Source organism: Colletes gigas, unplaced genomic scaffold (genome assembly GCF_013123115.1).
Source record: "Colletes gigas isolate AHSC1104 unplaced genomic scaffold, ASM1312311v1 Colletes_gigas_Sc00001, whole genome shotgun sequence".
Classification (NCBI taxonomy): domain Eukaryota; kingdom Metazoa; phylum Arthropoda; class Insecta; order Hymenoptera; family Colletidae; genus Colletes; species Colletes gigas.
Window position 1 is genome coordinate 2,043,580 of NW_025106630.1, and position 19,295 is coordinate 2,062,874.

Here is a 19,295-nt window from a genome sequence, read left to right on the forward strand (position 1 = left end):
ATGGCAATGAACGAAGACTTCAATTTTGCCGAACTGTGCAGACTTTGCTCATTGAAGAGTAACCATCAGCTTCAGATCTTCGACAAAGAAGGCGAACAGCGGCAGTTACTTTTCAAAATACGTTCCTGCATTCCTGCTGTGGTAAGTCAAATATTTGTCTCGCGTTACAAAAATTCTCGTCGTTCAATTGGGTAGTTATTATTCGGTTCTGTACTATATTTACGAGATTCTCTTTGAAACGCGTGCCTTGTACAATCGAGTTTATGTTAACATTTACTGATTAATCAATTTAGAAAAAGCTGGTACAAATATGTTTCTCCATCATTACAAATGCAACTTCTCTTACATTATCTCTCAATTAAGCTTTGTGTTGTATTAAAGTATCGATTATTATGAATGGATTTCGTAAGATAGAAGAAGCTTGTTACAAAGGTTTAGGAAAGAGCGATGGAATGGGATTTTATAGTCATTCTATAATAATGGATTCAGTTTAGTATCACCATACTATCACCATACTTGCATGTAACATATGTGCTTCAGATTTACATAAGATTAGAATTAAGTTCTTATCATGTTATGTATTTTTCATGTTAGCTCGTGTGCTCTTTATAGAAGCATTGATCTCAAATGTAACAGCCTAATGCACATATATAGAATATTTGAATGTAACAATACAAGAGGATTAAATTTAGAATTTAAACATTTTCTTATCTATATGTTTTTGTTCCTTTTAAGGAATGCTGTGCTTTAAGCATTGATTATTCAGAGAGCAATACAATTAGCTTAAAGCACCGTATCCTGTAGGTGCTCGTTATACTTTGCATTTTTAAATATTTTGGGTCTACTTGTCATTTTAGATCCGAACAGATTTCAAGATAATAAATTATTAGTAAATTATTTTTAAATTTAATATAAATAAGGTATTTTTAGTTAATATAAACTTTTCTTTCTAATACAGTTTTCACTGTGATTTATTTTCTGTGATAAGTTTATCGCTATCGTTGTGTACAAATATTTATAAAGGGATTCTTTGATGATAAATATTTACGGTTGTTTCAATTTTCTTTCCGCGAACGTTGAAATATGAAATTTGTTGCAGATAACGAAAGAGGATGCATTACCAAAAAATATCTGCCAGAGATGCGTGTATAAACTGGACATGTTTTACGAGTTTCGTGTAAGCTGCATGACCACAGACACGGTGCTAAAAAATTACGCGGATAGTTTGAAGCATCTCGCAGCAACGGTGATCCAGGTAAAATAAAAGTACTCGTTTATTTATTTCTTCCATCGAAATGAATCCACGATATTTTTGTTTTCGTCGTTTTTAACGCGCTGGTATTGCATGCGCGTAAAATTTAAATACATCGTTTACTTTCCATTCGTTAGCACAATACTATTTGTTGTTGCAACGAAAATTGCGAAACGCGGGGCGATGAATTTAGCACGTGAATATATTATCGGTGTATTCTAATGTTGAAAATTCGTATACAACGAAAGGAAAAAGTAGATTTAGAGTCGAATCAAAACCAACTGACCACTCAAGGCTATTGGCGGGTAATCCCCCATCTATCATTTCGTTGCTCTGTCGCTCCATCTCTCGTCTCTTTCCGCAAACATGGAGACACATGCACTCTGTGTCTCTGAAGGGCGTACTTCAAAGCGACAAATATTTACACCGACTCTGTTTCTACGAATCTGATTCTAACCGTTACCATCGACATTATCTATTTATCAATATTATTCGGGTTGGACACTGCTCGGATAAAATTTTATTTGATAAAATTGTAATCCACCATTTGATGAATTTTGTTCATTTACAAAATATATATATATATATATATATATATAATAAAAAGATGTTACACTTTTTCAATTGTATTTTTTCAATGTTATATTTTATACCATTCATGTAAAAATAAATGATGATACAGCGGGAAAATGTTTCCCTATTTGCGATAGCGTGAATAAACAAATAATACAAATGGAAACACGTGTCGATGTTTGCGAGTATCGGTGAACGTATAAAGTCGGTCAAAGTTAGAGTGGGTGAGTGCAGCGTCTATGTAAACGTTGTCGGTGAAGCGTTTGACGTTGATTTGAAGTACACTCGTCTCTCAATCAAAGAGGCAAGTCGGTGTTGCGTGGAAGTAGGAATGTCTGGTGTAATTTGCAGTTGGGGATGCGACCTTGAGCGACAAATTGAATATAATCCGAGCAGAGTCGAAACGTGGAATAAATCTTAATATATGAACTACCAAATGTTGGTCGGTTTTATTAAAAATAACACTATACATAAATATCTCTCTAAAGGGATGGATTTTAAGTGACTTTTAGTCGACACCAATATTTAATGTACCAATTAACAGTACCATTTCTGCTTGTTTGCTCGGAATATTTATATAACATTTTGTATCGATTTATATAGGGTGTTCAGCCACCCCTGGGAAAAATTTTAATGAGAGATTCTAGAGACCAAAATAGGACGAAAATCAAGAATACTAATTTGTTGATGGAGGCTTTGTTAAAAAGTTAATAACGTTTAAAGTTTCGTCTGTACTGAATTTTTTTCTCGAAAATGCGCAGGATTTCGGGGGTATGTCTATTGACCAAAAATGATTGTAATTGACTCCCACAACCGAAAATAATTTTTCCAGGACGATTTGAATTTTTCTTTTTTTCGTCGAAAAATTTAGGCACTTACTGAATTTTTTCTCGAAAGTGCGTAGGATTTTGAAGGTATGTGTATTCATAAAAAATGATTGTAATTGACCCCCGCAACCGAAAATAATTTTTTTAGAACGATTCGAAATTTTTCTTTTCGTCGAAAAATTTGGGCATCCCTGTCGGTTTTTCTTAAAAATTCGTATTTTATTTTTAATAAATTTGTTTGACGCTGCATGGAAAAGTTGATTAATACTTTTTTGTAGGTATCCATGAGCTTTACATCAGAAAAAAATTTCAATGAAATACATTCACTATTGTAGGAGTTATGGCTCTTTAAATATTGGACCATTTTTATGAGGTTTTTGTTAGTTTTCGGCGTGAAGGAGCAACTTTTCGAATATTTGTGGAATGCCCACATATTCTTCACCAAAAGACGCGTTGTTTGCAGTTTGAAACATTAAAATCGTCCAATCCGTTCAGGAGTTATGATGTTTTAAAGATTCACATGAAATTTCGGGGAACCATCAACTCAGATTATTAATTTTTTTTCTCGAAAGTGGGTAAGATTTCAGGGGTATGTGTATTCACCAAAAATGATAGTAATTGACCCCCGCAACCAAAAATAATTTTGAGGAATGATTTGAAATTTTTCAATTTCCCCGAAACATTTGACCACATACTCGAATTTTTTTCTCGAAAATGGTTAGGATTTCATGGGTATGTCTATTCACCAAAAATGATTGTAATTGACCCCTGCAATAGAAAATAATTTTTCCAGAACGATTTGAAATTTGAACTTTTTAACGAAGCTTTAGTCAAGAAATTGATATTCTTGATTTTCGTTTTATTTTGGCCCCTAGAATTTCCCATTAAAATTTTTTCCATGAGTGCCCGAACACCCAGTATATGATTATTTGCAAGTATCGTTTACAATGCACGGTAGTGTCTTTATAGATGCACCCTCGATACTTGTACTGTATTAAGCGAAGGACTGCTTATTAAATTGGCTATCTCAATAATTGCATAACTATCCAGCTATTTTGTCGAGATTTTACTGTATGTTTATATGTATAAGGTGAGTATCCAAGAACAAAAAAAAAACAAAGTTGACCTTCAAATAACCTTGAAGATTCTGACTGTACTTACATAGAGACATTAGTGGCATCGAAAGCTATGGATCAAAGATACGTTTCCAACGATAGGTCTTAAGATATTCGCAACACTAAACGTAGCAATGAACGTTGCAATCCGCGGGGCGCGCTTGTTTACGGGGTACCAGTTTATTTGCTCCTAATTGATTTCACGAGACATCGGACGCGCTTAAGGTCCGCGACCACGTGGTTTACGACCGGGAGCAAGTGCCTTACAAATGAAGGCGACAGCGCGCTTAATATAGGTACGTTAAAAGTCTGACATAAAGCGCGCGGCGTTACGGACGCGAGAGTAGAGGCCGTTCTTTATTTTTTTCAAACCCCCCAACGGTCGAGGCGTCGCGGGTCGGAATTTATCGCCGTACAAGCCCCGTACACGAATAGGCCCGTGGAACCAGGCTATCGCGGGTCGCCTCGTACGTATCCTAGGAAGTACTCGGGTACTCTTTACAAGCTCATAAACTCGCACGGCAATTTCCGACACGACGCGTTAAAGTGACTTTATGCGTCGAATGGGTGGCCGACACGAGTTCCACATTTCGAGCGGCGTAAAAAGCCCTTTACGCGACACGCGCTCCGGGTTGTACCACCTCTGTCTTCGTTCCGCCTTCCCTTCGCGCTGATCCCGCGCGCTCCGCGGTACCCGATAAGCGTCGGAGGACGAGGGTCGGGGAGAACGCGAGAGGCACCCAGAGGCGCGTGAAAGAGAGCAACGAAGAAGGAGCGAAACGAGGGGCGTCGCTGATCGGTAGCCGGAGGTCCTTGATTCTCTGTCCCTTCACCCCTACGTTATCCAACGAAGCGTGATCCCAATAATTCCACCCTCACACACGCGGCTCATCGGTGAAGAGACGTGGAAGGGATAATATACAGATAACCGTGCAGGATGAACAGATAGGGCACCAGAGAGAGACGGGGATCGCGCAAGCACGGAGGACGGAGAACCTATACGCGTCAGACGTATGTGCATCTGTGTGTGCGCGCGCGTGTATGTGTGTGTGTGTGTGTGCAACCGTCGCGGCACTATTGATCGACGCTCCGCGGCTAGGCTGCGTCGCGCACGGAAAGCGAAAGTCAGAGTTCTCCTTTTCTTCGACGTCTCGCCTAGTCCCCTCTTTCTTTCCCTTTCCTTCGGGATAGCTCGCGGTCTCGCTCCTCTGTTCCTTCGTCTTTAACCGTACCCCCGGTTTGCTCCCTTTTTCTCTCTCTCCCTCCCACGCGTCTCGTCGCTCCCCAATCCAAGATCGTTCGATCCCCTCCCCGCCCGGTTGACCCCTTGGATCTCCTTGTCCCGGGCACAGGTGCAACGAGGAGGCCCAGGCCCGCGTCTCTCGAAAACCTGTTCTCTGCCCTCTGAAAGAAACGTCCGTAAACGATCGACGAAGTCTCGTTACCCGGGCTCCGCGATCGTTGACGCGTTCCGATTCCACCGCTGAACGGAGAGCAAAACGTCGCCGGTGTCCCGTGGACGAGCGTCGGTTCGCGCGGGACACCGCGTTTAGTCTCGCCTAATCGCGCATATACACCGTACCCGGGTCGTACGATGCCGTCTGCCTTCGTTTCTCTCGCTCGCTCAGTCAATGTCAGTGTCAAGGTCAGCGGGCCGACGCACTGCAGAGCGCCGCGCCGCCACCGCCGCCGCCGTCGTCGTCGTCGTCGACTGCTGGCTTCTACGGTCGGCTCTCTTCCGTCATTGTATGTATCCGGCAGCCGAGTCACACGGTAGCTGTATACACGACGCTAGGTATACACGAAGGTCTCTTCGCGCTTATACTCGCCTCTCTAGGGCGTCCCTGCCTCGTTCCCCCTCTGCCTCTCACCCCCTCTCGTCCCCCCTCTCGCGTATACCCCTCTCTTCCCTTTCCTCCTTCTCGCTCTGGCCGTCGCGGCGGCCACGATGCGTTCCGCGGGGATCTCCATTCGATATCGTTGCACCGCGCTGTCTCGTCCGCGTATCGCTACTCCCCGAGAGTACGCTCTTCTTGTTCCCTCCGCCGTGTTTCCGTTCGCGGTGTCCGTCGTTCAGTGCCCAGTTCCCGCGCCACGTCGTTCAATTTTCGCGGATCCGGCCATAACATTCGCCGATACGCCAGCAGCGTGTGTTCCTCGCGTCCCGTTTTTGTCCTGTCCGTGGAGCTTGCGAGTCTCTCTCGCCTCGGTCCAAGCCCGCCACGGGTGCATTCCGCGGGGACCTCCACTCGATATCGTTACGCCGCGCTGCGTTCGTGTGTCACCGGCTGTTTCGGTATCTCTCTCTCGCTCTGCCCTCTGATCTCTCGTTTCCTCTCTCTCTACCCGAGACCTAGCTCCTTCTTTCGTCGTTGTTCCTCTCTTTCCCTCTGCCCTCTCTCCTCGTGTCTACCTTTCTCTCTCTAGCCATCCCCACCGCCCGGTACCCAACCAGGCGTTTTTTCGTCTCTTTGTCCTTACATCCTCCCGCGCCGGGAATCGGCGGCTAGCTCCACGGGACACACGGTCGGCCCCGTAAAACGCGAGATTCTTTCGTGGCGTCGCGAAAAGAAAGAACGCCGAGCGCACCGGCGTCGTCTTCGTCTCCTCGCGGATCGGTGGTGCTACGGGAACTCGTCGAACCGGCCCCTCGTGGGTAGCTCTTCGATTTTTTCACCCAGTTCGGGGAACCACCATGGGAACGAGGACAAAGTGACGTGACGTCGAATTGATTGTGACGTCGTTTGTGATATACACCAGGATCAGGAACCTCCCGCCCCCACCGGTTCTCTGCACCGACATCGGGACAAAGTGTAGGTACGTGAGCACCCCGGGATTGCTCGATAACGTTTAACCGTCTTTTGTGGAGAGAACGGATCGTGTCTGGCTTTGTACGCTAAGCTCCTTCTCTCTCTCCCTCCTCCTACCGGCCCTTTATGCCCTTCCGTTCGTTTCCTCTCTCTCTCTCTCTTTTCGGTCATCGTTCTTTCCCGGAGGACCTTGACGGAGCAGCCTGCGTCGGAGAGATCTTTTCGGCTCCTTCGAAACTCCCCCCTTGGTCTTTTATGCGCTCGATGTCGTTCGGGATCCTCGGTTCAGGGATACCTTGGCTTCCAGGACGAATCGTCACGTGGACAAAATCGTTGTTGCTCGCGGAATCCTTGTACGCGTAATGTTACGGCGCTGTTCGGATACAAGCGAACGGATCGAAGCACGTTGAACGCACCGTATCGCGTTTTACTCGATTCCTTCTGGTCGTTCGAGCTATGAATTTCGCGATACTCGAACGAAAGATCCTCCCGTCAGATTCGAGGGAGTCGAATATGTTTTTTCCGGATCGAATGTTCGAAACTCGGTTCCTACCGAATATCGATTATCGTTAACAGATATTTGGCACCGAACGCGCTCTCACGCTACGGTACTGTTCCCATGATTAATCGTTTTCCCATATCGGTTGCGACATCGTTAGCGATAAAAATAACGCGAAATATTGTCTCTCGGTACAGGCTACTATCGACGTAATCACGCATTAGTAGTGACTATGGATTTTATAAATATCGTTACCGTGGCTCTCCGACTATTGCATCATTTTTAACGCATTGTGCCTCGCGATAGCGTGCGTTCAGCAGAATTACAAGTTTCAACGAAAATCTGTTGCTTCTCGGTCTCTGTTACGTATTTGCCGGGCTGGGAACTCGTTTTTCTTTGTTTTGTTACACTCGCGTATGCATCGAGTTTATTGACATTTAATCTGGTATTTTCAGACAGCTCTCTTAAAACCGGTGATATCAGTCATACCATGACTCTTGTATCGCTTGGTAACGCTGATAAACGATGATTGCAATATTCCAAAGCAATTTGAGTTCGCTCTGTTGCGTAGTAGCGTTACGCGTAGCTTTATTTGAATCTGCTGCTTTGAAACAAAATTTATCTCGAACCGACGAATCGAGCACGATCCTCGTCGGTTGTAATGTACTCTCGAAAATAATAAGAAAATGTCGACGGAGAAAGAATAGAAAATTACCGAAGAATTGTAAAACGCGAATAAGTTGAATGGAAGTTTTAACAAGATCCAATAAATAGTTAAACGCGATAAAAGAAACTTATAACCACGAACGTGATATATCGAATCAGTTTTGTTGGAAGCAAAAACAAAATTTGCTCGATTAACCCTTAAATGGACTCTTGATCTCAACTGAATTATTTTACTTAATGTTGATTTTTATTAAATTGGTAAAAGAAACTCTCCTCTAAAGCATTTAAAATATAATGAATTAACGGAGGATTACATAAATTTTCAAATAATTATGTTGACATATATTATATAATGTTAGTTTAACACTTTGACTGTCACGTCACCCATGATTTTCCACTATGAAACTAGAAAAATTCTCATGTTCAAATATCGAGGGAAATAAATTTGGATAGAATTTACAAAAACAAGTACCGAATCAAATTTTATGTTATGCAGTTTGCAATGATTTAGAATCAAAATTGTAGTTTGGATTAGGTCTGGGTTAGGTAAATGGAAATCAACTCTCTTTTAAAGCATTTAAAACACAATGAACTAACAGTGGATTACATAAATTTTCAAATAATTACATTGACATATATTATACCATGTTAGTTTAACACTTTGACTGTCACGTCACCCATGATTTTCCACTGTGAAACTAGAAAAATTCTCATGTTCAAATATCGAGGGAAATAAAGTTGGATAAAATTTACAAAAATAAGTATCGAATCAAATTTTATGTTATGCAGTTTGCGATGATTTAGAATCAAAATTGTGGTTTGGATTAGGTCTGGGTTAGGTAAATGGAAATCAACTCTCCTTTAAAGCATTTAAAACACAATGAACTAACAGAGGATTACATAAATTTTCAAATAATCACATTTACATACATTATACAATGTTAGGTTACCAGGTTGACTGTCATCCATATTCAACAAAATTTCCACTGTGAAACTAGAAAAATTCTCATGTTCAAATATCGAGGGAAATAAATTTGGATAGAATTTACAAAAATAAGTACCGAATCAAATTTTATGTTATGCAGTTTGCAATCATTTAAAATCAAAATTGTAGTCTTGCAGAAAATTGCACGGTTTTCGTCTGGCAGTGAACGTGTTAAACTTGTGGAGGGCTATTCCACTTCAGGGTTGAAAACGTCGATCTTTGCGATTCTAATAATGTCCCGCGAAGCGTGGCGATTTATCCTGCGCGGGCCGTGTCGGTAAACGGTACAGTGTAAGAGCAAATAAACGATTAATAGGGCACGGAGAAGGACAAGATGTCTAATGGTAGCCAGCAGCAGCAGCAGCGATCGGCTTACGCGGAAGCGCACGCGGTGGCTCATGCCGCAGTACAGCAACACATGGCACAACAAGCGGCGCAAGCGAGGCTGGCAGGTCCTGGCCCACCTGCAACACCTCAAGCGCCTAATCCCACGTTTACTTTGCCCGACGATGGCCTCGGCTACGACGACGGCGTGCGCGTGCTACGTTCCCTCGGAACGTGGTGGGTAATTTAATATTTACGCCCTACGACGGTTGTCCAAACGTTCCGGCGACGGGAAACCATAGTACTATCGATTCAACTTTAAATAGGTCTCCGGATTACTCAGCGGCGATGCGTCCTGGCGGAGTGATGCCTCCGTTTCCCGGTGCGATGGATCAGCAGTTCGCCAGCAGAGCACCGACAATAAATCAACCGTTGAGAACGACGAACAATGTACCGTCTCGTCCGGGATTTGCATCGAAGGCTACCAATACGGGCGAACCGGCGATAAAGGCGTTCGCCTGCACCGTATGCGGCAAAGGGCTTGCCCGTAAGGACAAACTCGTTATTCACATGCGTATCCATACCGGGGAGAAACCGTATTCCTGCGAAGTTTGCGGTAAGCGAGTTCGTTGCATCGCGTCCACGGGCGGCGGGTATTGCTTGTTTGGGTTTAATTAATTTTACGGACGGCCTGTTGTTTGTAGGAAAAGCGTTCGCGCGCAGAGATAAGCTAGTTATTCACATGAACAAACTTAGACACAGACCGGGGGTAGCGCCGCTGTCTACGCCCGCTGCCCCGAATTCGGAGCAGCAGCAGCAGCAGCAACAGCAGGCTCAACAGCAGCAGCAGCAGCAACAGCAAGCTCAACAGCAGCAGCAGCAACAGGCTCAGCAGCAGCAGCAGCAAACTCGACAAGACACTATACACAAGCTGAAAGAGGAACCGGTCAGTTGGGCGTGCGAGTTGTGCGGTCGAGCATTGGCCACGAGAGAAGAATGGATGCAACATGCTCGGTAAGTTTGTAATAACGATGATTTTGGTCGATCGGGCGATTGAACGATCGAACACGTTCCGTTGCAGGTCTCATTTGGAGGCGTCGGCCCCGCCACAACACGCTGCTCCTTATTTCCCAGCGTCGACGGCGCCACCGCAACCGTACGCGTCCGAGAGGCATTTCTGTCTGATGTGCCGTACAGATTTTACGGACAAGGCCGAATTCATGTTCCACGTGCGCTCGCATTTCGAACCCCACGTGCAACAAACGCCGCCCCAGCACTCTAGTGTCAAACAGGCTGGCGACCCGGCGACGGCGGAACTCATTGCACGCGGTCTCGTCGATCCGTCGGGATTATGCAGCTAGAATTATCCTTCCTGTCAATACGTACCATCGATTCGTGTCTTACCATAGTACAAGTTCTCCACTCCATTTCGACCAGGACTTTTTGCATAGGATTGTCATGCATATTGTGATTGTAATGAATATGTACTGATTTATTAATAAGAGATGCACAGTAGTATGTTCGTGCACAACGATCGTCGCAGAGAGGTAAGTCGTTTTATTTTACGTTACGGGAAACACATTCGTTGCAGCTTCGAGAAACCGTCGTATACTTTTAACGTCCGTTAACACAAAGTGCACCGCCTTCGGTAACGAATCACAGAGAACGATATTTTTCGCATTACGCAACATATCAGGAAAATAAGAATCTCGGAATAATCGTAGAAGTACTACTGTGTGTCCCGTATGTATGTATATGAATTAAGGCATACGTTATTCGTGAACTGTTTAGGTATTGACGCGATACTGATTTATGGTAAGAGATTCCACTATTGCGTCGGTATTTAAATGCAACTACTTAATAGTATACGTTCCTACATAGCTAGCTTCCCGCCATCTTTAACCATTAGCAGTATCCGCTATTCGATGTACAAGTTTGTTCTCAATGCTATTATATTTTTTTATACGTACGTTCCACGATCTAGAGAATTCACTGTTTCGAAGCAATAGTTTCTAAAAAAAAAAAATGATACCGTATCGGCATCATTCAATATTGAAACGCGTTACGTAAAACTAGTTGATAAAACGCTATTCGGATAAGGAGTTCGTTTAAAATAGAAGTATACGAATATTTTCTATCGTTAAAAACCATTTATTGGACGATTATACGGCTACATATAAAGCATATTAATGTTAAGAGTCTATTTCGATCATGTGATTCTTTTTTTTTTTTTAAGCGAAGCTCGATGATTCTTCAGAGGAAACGTGTTATTAGCCACATTATCAATTTATAATACCAAACGTAGTTCTTGCTGTGGTATAGCATAAGTGTTGACAATATTACCGATGCAATCATCCCAGGATGTTTATATTATTGATCGATTTTCAAACGAGAAGTTGCTTTTTTTTATTTTTCTTACAATACTCGGGGAATTTCATTCGGTGTTACGTTTATCCTCATACAAGTTATCTGAGTATACAGGGAGAGGTAGAAACTTTATTCGTTTGGAATACAAGGTCGTTCAAGTTCCCATTCGATTATGGCGGATTTTTAGGTTATAATGCATGCTCGAAATAGTGACCATTAATACTGGTCAATGTTTGCAGTCTTATATTTAAAATATTAGGCATTTACCATCTATAACCTGCCGTGACCTTCAATGACCTTGTATAGATCGTTGAAGAAGAAAAAGATGAATGGAGATCTCTATATCTTTACTTAACAAATATTAATTCTTCCATAATACAACCCTTCTTATTGTTATTGTTATTATATTTAAAAATGAATAATACTTGAATAAACAAAGTTTCTGCTTCGCCCATTATACTTATATTATGGGTAAGACTCGTACACGACAAAAGTCCATCTTGTCGTTCGTAATGAAGAAAAAACTGCTACGAAACGTCTGCGTACATACAAATGCAAGTAATATTTGTTTCTTCACACACTTTTTCTATCGTAAATTTGATCGGTAATAACGATTCGTAACGAAGAACGAGTCTCGTTAATTTTTGTCGAATGTCAATCAAACTTTAGAAGACAATAATAATTGTACGTTTCTCGTTTACTTTAAACGCGATGATTGCCCAGCTGCAATACCGTCGAGTGGTATTCTTGGTTTGTCGAATGTTCCGCAAGAGAGACTGCATTGTGAACAAACTGTCTCTTCCAGTATCTTCATAGAGTTCGCTTTTATGGCGCTTACTTCCTTTCGTCTTTAGAATAGAACTATAGATAGTCAGCGCGAGATCGTGTCGCAAAAACTGCCGTGCCTCCTGCCTCACGTACCACCCACTTCCGGCTTCTGTTTGATCCAAACTATTTCCGGAATAACTGTGCCTAAAAGGGTATACTTCAAAAGCTAAGCCTACCGTTAGGTATATATTTTGTATAATTATAACTAGTGCAATATAGAATTAATCGACAATAGTTGCGATTGTTGCAAAGGGGGGAAAATATGGAGCAAAAGGAAAAGAAATTTTAAAATAAAGGAGGAATCTTTGGGGAGTAATCTTGTGGGAGAAAATATGTTCGGGTGTTCGCGCGACGAGGATGCATAAGAATAGTTATCGTTCGTAGCGACCTAAGTAGTCTGATGTAAAGAAAAAAGGAGAAAAAAAAATGAATAGAAGAAAAAGATAAAAATGCCGGCCTTTCTTATACAGTTACGAAAAGAAATCTTTTTCACGTAAGTAGTTGTATTTAGAATAACGAAACGCTGGGCAGAAGACTCGCGCCTCGGGGTCTGCTCTAGACAGAACACTTGTTTCCTTCGTCACGCGAATTTTGATACGCAGTTCAATGGCTTTACATAGGATGTGGGAGGTATTTCACACTATAACCGACGAAACGACGATTATTTGCGAAATAACGATCAAAAGTCGTGGAATGTAAGCTTTCTCCACGCAACTTTATCTTTGAGAAAATCAAGTGTGAACATTCGTTGACCGATCGTTTCGATGTACTGATTATTTTTAATTTGTTTTCAAGAATTACTTTGGTTAAAAATAATACCAAGTATCCTTCGATTTTATTATTGTACTATTTTTGCATTACACGTGCAAATAGAGAAGAAGATATGTTACAATATTTATAAATACTTTCACGAATTGTGAAACTCGATGTTCTCGAGAACGAAACTTCACAGAAAATATTACACGTTTCGCACTTTCGACTTATATTGTTTTGTTTTTATAAGGAATTGTATTTTTTCGTGGTTATGTCAGCGATTACGTACCCTCGGTATACGTAGATTTTCACTTTTTAATGTCGGGACTGGTAATGAATTGACGTTAGTTAACGCGAAGGTGCAATTAAATTCTATCAAACACGGAGGTGCAATTAAAATTACTTTCAAGCTGAGCTAAACTACCTTTTCGTTCAACAAGGAATACCAGGAACTAAGTGGCGCGTTAAAGTCAACGGATTGCGTCTGCTATCGGCGGGACTTCGATTTTTTAACTGGAATTGGCCTTCGAAGGTCTGATACGGTCTGAAAATTTTCTTTCTCCTTTCGAAGAGAATTTTGTACGAAACGAGATATCGTCGTACGAAGCGTAATGATTTATATTGTAGTACTTTGTACGATCGATAGTCGAATACTACATGTATTTAATAGACGTATAGTGCCTTTTCTCCGGGACTTATCTGACTTCGCTTTGATCATTTAAAATTGAACGTGTTAGGGAGGCACATCGGCATAAAAAATGTTTCACTATAATAAGTTAGATTATAGGCAAGACGAGATTTTTGTTTTTCTCTTATTTTTTTTTCTTTTTTATGTCGTTTTTGTTGTGAGGAGTGAATGGTCGATGCCACTGCCTCTAATAGCAGCTGTTTAGACTACTTTTATACTGTTGATGTCACGTGCAGCTACTCAGAGTCTGTATATTACTGCCATAATCATGAAACGAAATGTATACCCATATACCTTTATAAATAAAACACGACTCAAAAAGTAAAACAATTTTCAGGTCTTTGGATCCCCAGGTAGCCATTTTTGTCTTGGACTCGAGACCCATGAGAATATTGCTATCTAAACATAGTGATGCTAGCAATGAGACATATTTTGTATGTTATTCAGGCTACATTTCATTTTATAAATACTTTTGGCCTGTAATTTCAATACAAACTGTTCCAACATCCGAGCAGATTTAATTCTTACGAGCTTAATTTATTCAAATACTCAATCTATTTGAATTTTGATCTGGCTTGAATTCCAAATACTTGGACTACTCTTGTGACTGTTAAATCAGTTTATTACTTACGATTATTGTTCTAATAATTCTTTACGAAGATAGATAATACTTTACAAGGTACGTTTGATCAGTTGATATGTTCTTCTCAATAAGTGGAGTTATTTAACGTCTACAAGGTTGACACGATATCTTGCACAAATGAATAAAAACAAGATCCATAAAATCCACATGTACAGTCGAATTCGAAAATAAATATTTCCCCCATTCATATTCCGAATAATGTATCAAAGTCTCTCAACGATTATAGTTATTTAATCCACTTGGTTGACACGGTATCCTGCACAAACGAATAAAAACAAGATCTATAAAATCCACTCGTACAGTCGAATTCGAAAATGAATATTTCCCCCATTCATATTCCGAATAATGTATCAAAGTCTCTCAACGATTATAGTTATTTAATCCACTTGGTTGACACGGTATCCTGCACAAACGAATAAAAACAAGATCTATAAAATCCACTCGTACAGTCGAATTCGAAAATGAATATTTCCACCATTCATATTCCGAATAATGTATCAAAGCCTCTCAATGATTACAGTTATTTAACGTCCACGAGGTTGACACGATATCTTGCACAAACGTATAAAAACAAGATCCATAAAATCCACACGTACAGTCGAATTCGAAAATAAGTAATTCCCCAAATTATATTCCTCATTGTCTATAGCTCAGTATTCCGATTAATGTATGAAAGTCTCTCAACGATTATAGTTATTTAATCCACCTGGTTGACACAATATCTTGCACAAACGAATAAAAACAAGATCCATAAAATCCACACATACAGTCGAATTCGAAAATGAATATTTCCCCAATTCATATTCCTCATTGTCTATAGCTGAGTATTTCGGATAATGTATCAATGTCTGTCAACGATTATAGTTATTTAACGTCCACGGGATTGACACGATATCTTGCATGAATGAATAATAACAAGATCTATAAAATCCACACGTACAGTCGAATTCGAAAATGAATATTTCTCCAATTCATATTCCTCACTGTCTATAGCTGAATATATCGAATAATGTATCAAAGTCTCTCAACGATTACAGTTATTTAACGTCCACGAGGTTGACACGATACTTGGCACAAACGAATAAAAACAAGATCTATAGAATCCACACATATAGTCGAATTCGAAAATGAGTATTTCCCCCATTCGTATTCCTCACTCTAGATAGTTGAATATTCCGATTAATGTATCAAAATCTCAACGATTACAGTTATTTAACGTCCATGAGGTTGGCACGATATCTTGCACAAACGAATAAAAACAAGATCCATAAAATCCACATGTACAGTCGAATTCGAAAATGAATATTTCTCCCATTCATATTCCTTAGTCTACATAGCTGAATATTCCAATTAATGTATCACAGTCTCAACGATTATAGTTATTTAATCCACCTGGTTGACACGGTATCCTGCACAAACGAATAAGAACAAGGTCCATAAAATCCACACGTACAGTCGAATTCGAAAATAAGTATTTCCCTATATATATTCTCGTAAATATACGTAACACGGATCAGGGATAGCGGGCTCGACAAGTATGCAGTCGTTGCAACCGTGTCGCGTCCGGTGGCGAGCTGCACCCGTTTGGCCATAAATTAAATCCTCGATCGACTTTCTTAAACGACACCAACGCTGACGTGAAACGTTACGGTATGCATTTCTTTCGGCCCACCTCTAAGGTTATCGAGTTCCTGCTCCGATACGGCCGGATTGCCTTGCCGCGCCCGTGTTACGGCTACCGGTAAACGGATGCTGTGTCGAACTGCATTTTTTCGTTACGTTGCACCGGTATTATTCGCGAGTCAGGCTAATGAGATAATCGTCCCTTTGTCCGGTGCTTTACTTCCGTTTTGGCGCGGAAACGATCCCCCTGGACGCGGTGGAACTCGAACAGGATCACCTGTACTGCAACACTTTGACGATCTGGCCAACTTACTACGTTCGTTCATTCCTTATGAGAGTTTAATTTGATTCGAACAGTTTGAGATAGCTTTCTATACATGTCATAACATATCTCATAAACATACAAATATCAATTTTATTAATTTACATAGGTTGTTGGTATTGATTTGATATGAACAGTTTGAGATAGCTTTCTATATTGACATTGTAGACCAAAGGAATGCTAGGAATATAGAAAGCTATCTCAAACTGTTCTTATCAAATTAAATTCTTATAAGGAATGAACAAACACAATAAGTTGGCTAAATGATCGTCAAAGGGTTAGAGATGAACATAGAAATATCAATTTTATTAATTTTCATAGGTTGTTGGTATTGATTTGATACGAACAGTTTGAGATAGCTTTCTATATTAACATTGTAGACCAAACGAATGCTAGGAATATAGAAAGCTATCTCAAACTGTTCGTATCAAATTAATACCTACTACCTATGCAAATTAATAAAATTGATATTTGTATGTTCATTCAATAACAGAACTGTGTAAACAAAATTTTTAGTCGACAGACAGTAAATCATCAAAGTGTTAACACGTTGACTGTTCTACATTTAGTAATGAGAATATTACAACAACAGTAATAATGATGAGAATGTGATCTATATTGGGTATTTTTCCGTAGGAAAAATGCTATTGTAACTCCTTCCGGTGTAGTTCAAACTCTTTGAATATTCCGTGTAATCGTATTACAGAAGTAGAGAATAGCATAATTAATAATTTCTCGAGCGGCTACGTAACTTATGCGTACGACATTTGAACGTAAGTTATTATTCCAGGTTAAAGAATCGTGTATCCTCTCTCATAAGTCGCGAGATTCTCATGGGTTTGTTGCAATACTTCGGGGAACGCCAAAGGTTTCTCGTTGAAAGTAACATGACCCCGCAATGCGCGGGATAGTGCTCGCATTTGGAAAGGAAATTGCTATGCAAAGCACAGGGCGTCGACCATGCAACGCGACGAAGAAAATCTGATCGATCGACGTTCAGGAAATGCCAAACAATTTCTCTATCGTCGCTTGTGACTCTATCGTGGAAAGAATTTTATTTTCAGTTTTAGTTTTGCGTCTTACAATGTATATTTATGGTTCAGAGGTAATACAATGGAATTGACATTTCAGGCTCCAAAGATGGTCTCTTTTCTGAAAAGTTCGATAGATATATAATACAGTTATACAGTGATAATATAGTAATCATACAAGTGCATTTAATAATGTACACTGAGAACTCGATAATTGCGTGTGGCGACGCGCGACTAACGAATGTGTAGCAAGTCACTTTTCCAAGGATTTCTAGAGCTCAGTTCGCTCTGGATCCGGCAGGAACGAGAGTGACAGAGAATCATAGTAAAAGAAAAAATTTCTCGGCTACCTGAGCACGTAACCATTGCATAATGAACAAATAGGTAATAATATTGGGAGAGTTATATAAAAATTATAGACACTATAAGTTGGCTAGTGTAATTTTTAAAAAAGATCTATAGACAATAATCTAGAATTTCAGAATAATATTATCAAAATAGTCTTGTTGGTTTAATAAAAACCCCGTTTCATGGAGGTAAAATAAAAATCGAAAAATTTTAAGAAGCAGATAATTTACGTGCAACTAACGAATCTGTCCCACACGCAATTAACGAGTTCTTGCTATAGTCTGTGCTGTCTAAAGACACTTAAAACTTCCAAAAGTTTCAACCATTTCGGATCACATCCATCACTAAATTTATCTTACATTAATAAAAATGGAGATCTATATCGATAATTCGATTGCTATAAATCGACAAAGCTTTACATCGTACATAACGCGAGTATTTGCGCGATAACGATGAACGTAATTAGTGAAAGTACAAACGAATAAAGGAATTGTCTGTAATTAGCAAGTTAAACGAATTAATTTATTCGTTACATTTCCTTGGGAATTTATGCAAAGCTTATGCAGTCTTTTTCAGGAAGTAACTTGTTTAAGCCTTGTAGTAAGATCATGGACAAGGCTCTGGTTACCTACAATCACCTAATTATGAATGCATGATCGCGAATGTAAATCAGCGTCCGATAATTTCCGCGCGTATAACTCATGACTGTCAGATATTTTGAAAATTTTTTTAATCTTTGACAATGACCTATGATACTTTTTATTTAATCGACTTGGAACGAACTTGGAAACTAAACCTTACTAGATTAACAATTATTACTATATGTATAGTGTTACAATAATTTAATAGCTTTTACGAGTTTTAGTCTCGATAGTACTATAAGTAACCCAGTAATACGAATTGACTCTATGAAACTAAACATTTTGATACAATTTTTTTCACAGGTTTTGAATTATTTGATGCAACACGTAAACTATAGTTTATGCAATATTACATCGATAATGAACTGATAAATTAAGTAAGAATGATTATTAATAACTACTTTAGCTATCAAATCATTTATCGTTTCTTACAAAAGTATTTGTACGAGGAAATCAAATTTACATTCTGTGTACAATGGTTGACAATGAAAGTTATTCTAAATTTTGTAAAAAATTTAAGAACGTAGATTAGAAAAAAAATACGATTTGTCTGTTTCAAACAAAAATTTACGAATTAGTAATATTGTATCGTTCAGAAAACAATACATTCTTAAGGAATCAATCTAAAGCTCGAAGCTTTTGATAACACACAAATTTTATATTTAAATATGCGGTCAAACTGAAGAAAAAATCAACTTGGAATCATTTTGCTTATCAAATATTACTAATTAAATTTTACAATATTTAAAATAAATCCTGGTGCTCGTTACAACGAAGGTTCACTATATTTTACTTATTTTTGTATCCCTTCTGAATGTTCAGTGAATAGAAAATAAATAAAATACTTGCAGTATGCTCGATTCCATAGCCATCGTCCAGAGGTATTCCAAATTGATTCTTTTTATGGTGTAACTATATTTCCGCGATTCCTTTTTACAAAATTGTCTTTCACCTATATTTCCCCGCTCCGATCGCCGTTCCACGCCACGCTGAAGGAAAC

General features: G+C 39.9%; 1 protein-coding gene across 1 annotated transcript; it reads left to right on the plus strand.

Annotated features, from left to right (window-relative positions):
* LOC122394905 (zinc finger protein 574) lies at positions 1–10,938 on the plus strand. Its single transcript, XM_043392118.1, has 6 exons — positions 1–141; positions 1,100–1,255; positions 9,044–9,288; positions 9,378–9,667; positions 9,756–10,065; positions 10,133–10,938. The coding sequence occupies exons 1-6, from the start codon at positions 1–3 to the stop codon at positions 10,410–10,412; spliced, it is 1,422 nt and encodes a 473-aa protein (XP_043248053.1). The 3' UTR covers positions 10,413–10,938.
* The last annotated feature ends 8,357 nt before the right edge of the window (positions 10,939–19,295 follow it).

What these genes read in the sequence shown, in the direction of transcription:
- LOC122394905 (XM_043392118.1), top strand. Translation starts at nt 1, where the DNA reads ATGGCAATGAACGAAGACTTCAATTTTGCCGAACTGTGCAGACTTTGC. An exon ending in GTTCCTGCATTCCTGCTGTG is followed by an intron (nt 142 to 1,099) that starts GTAAGTCAAATA and finishes AATTTGTTGCAG; the next exon opens with ATAACGAAAGAGGATGCATT. An exon ending in TCGCAGCAACGGTGATCCAG is followed by an intron (nt 1,256 to 9,043) that starts GTAAAATAAAAG and finishes AACGATTAATAG; the next exon opens with GGCACGGAGAAGGACAAGAT.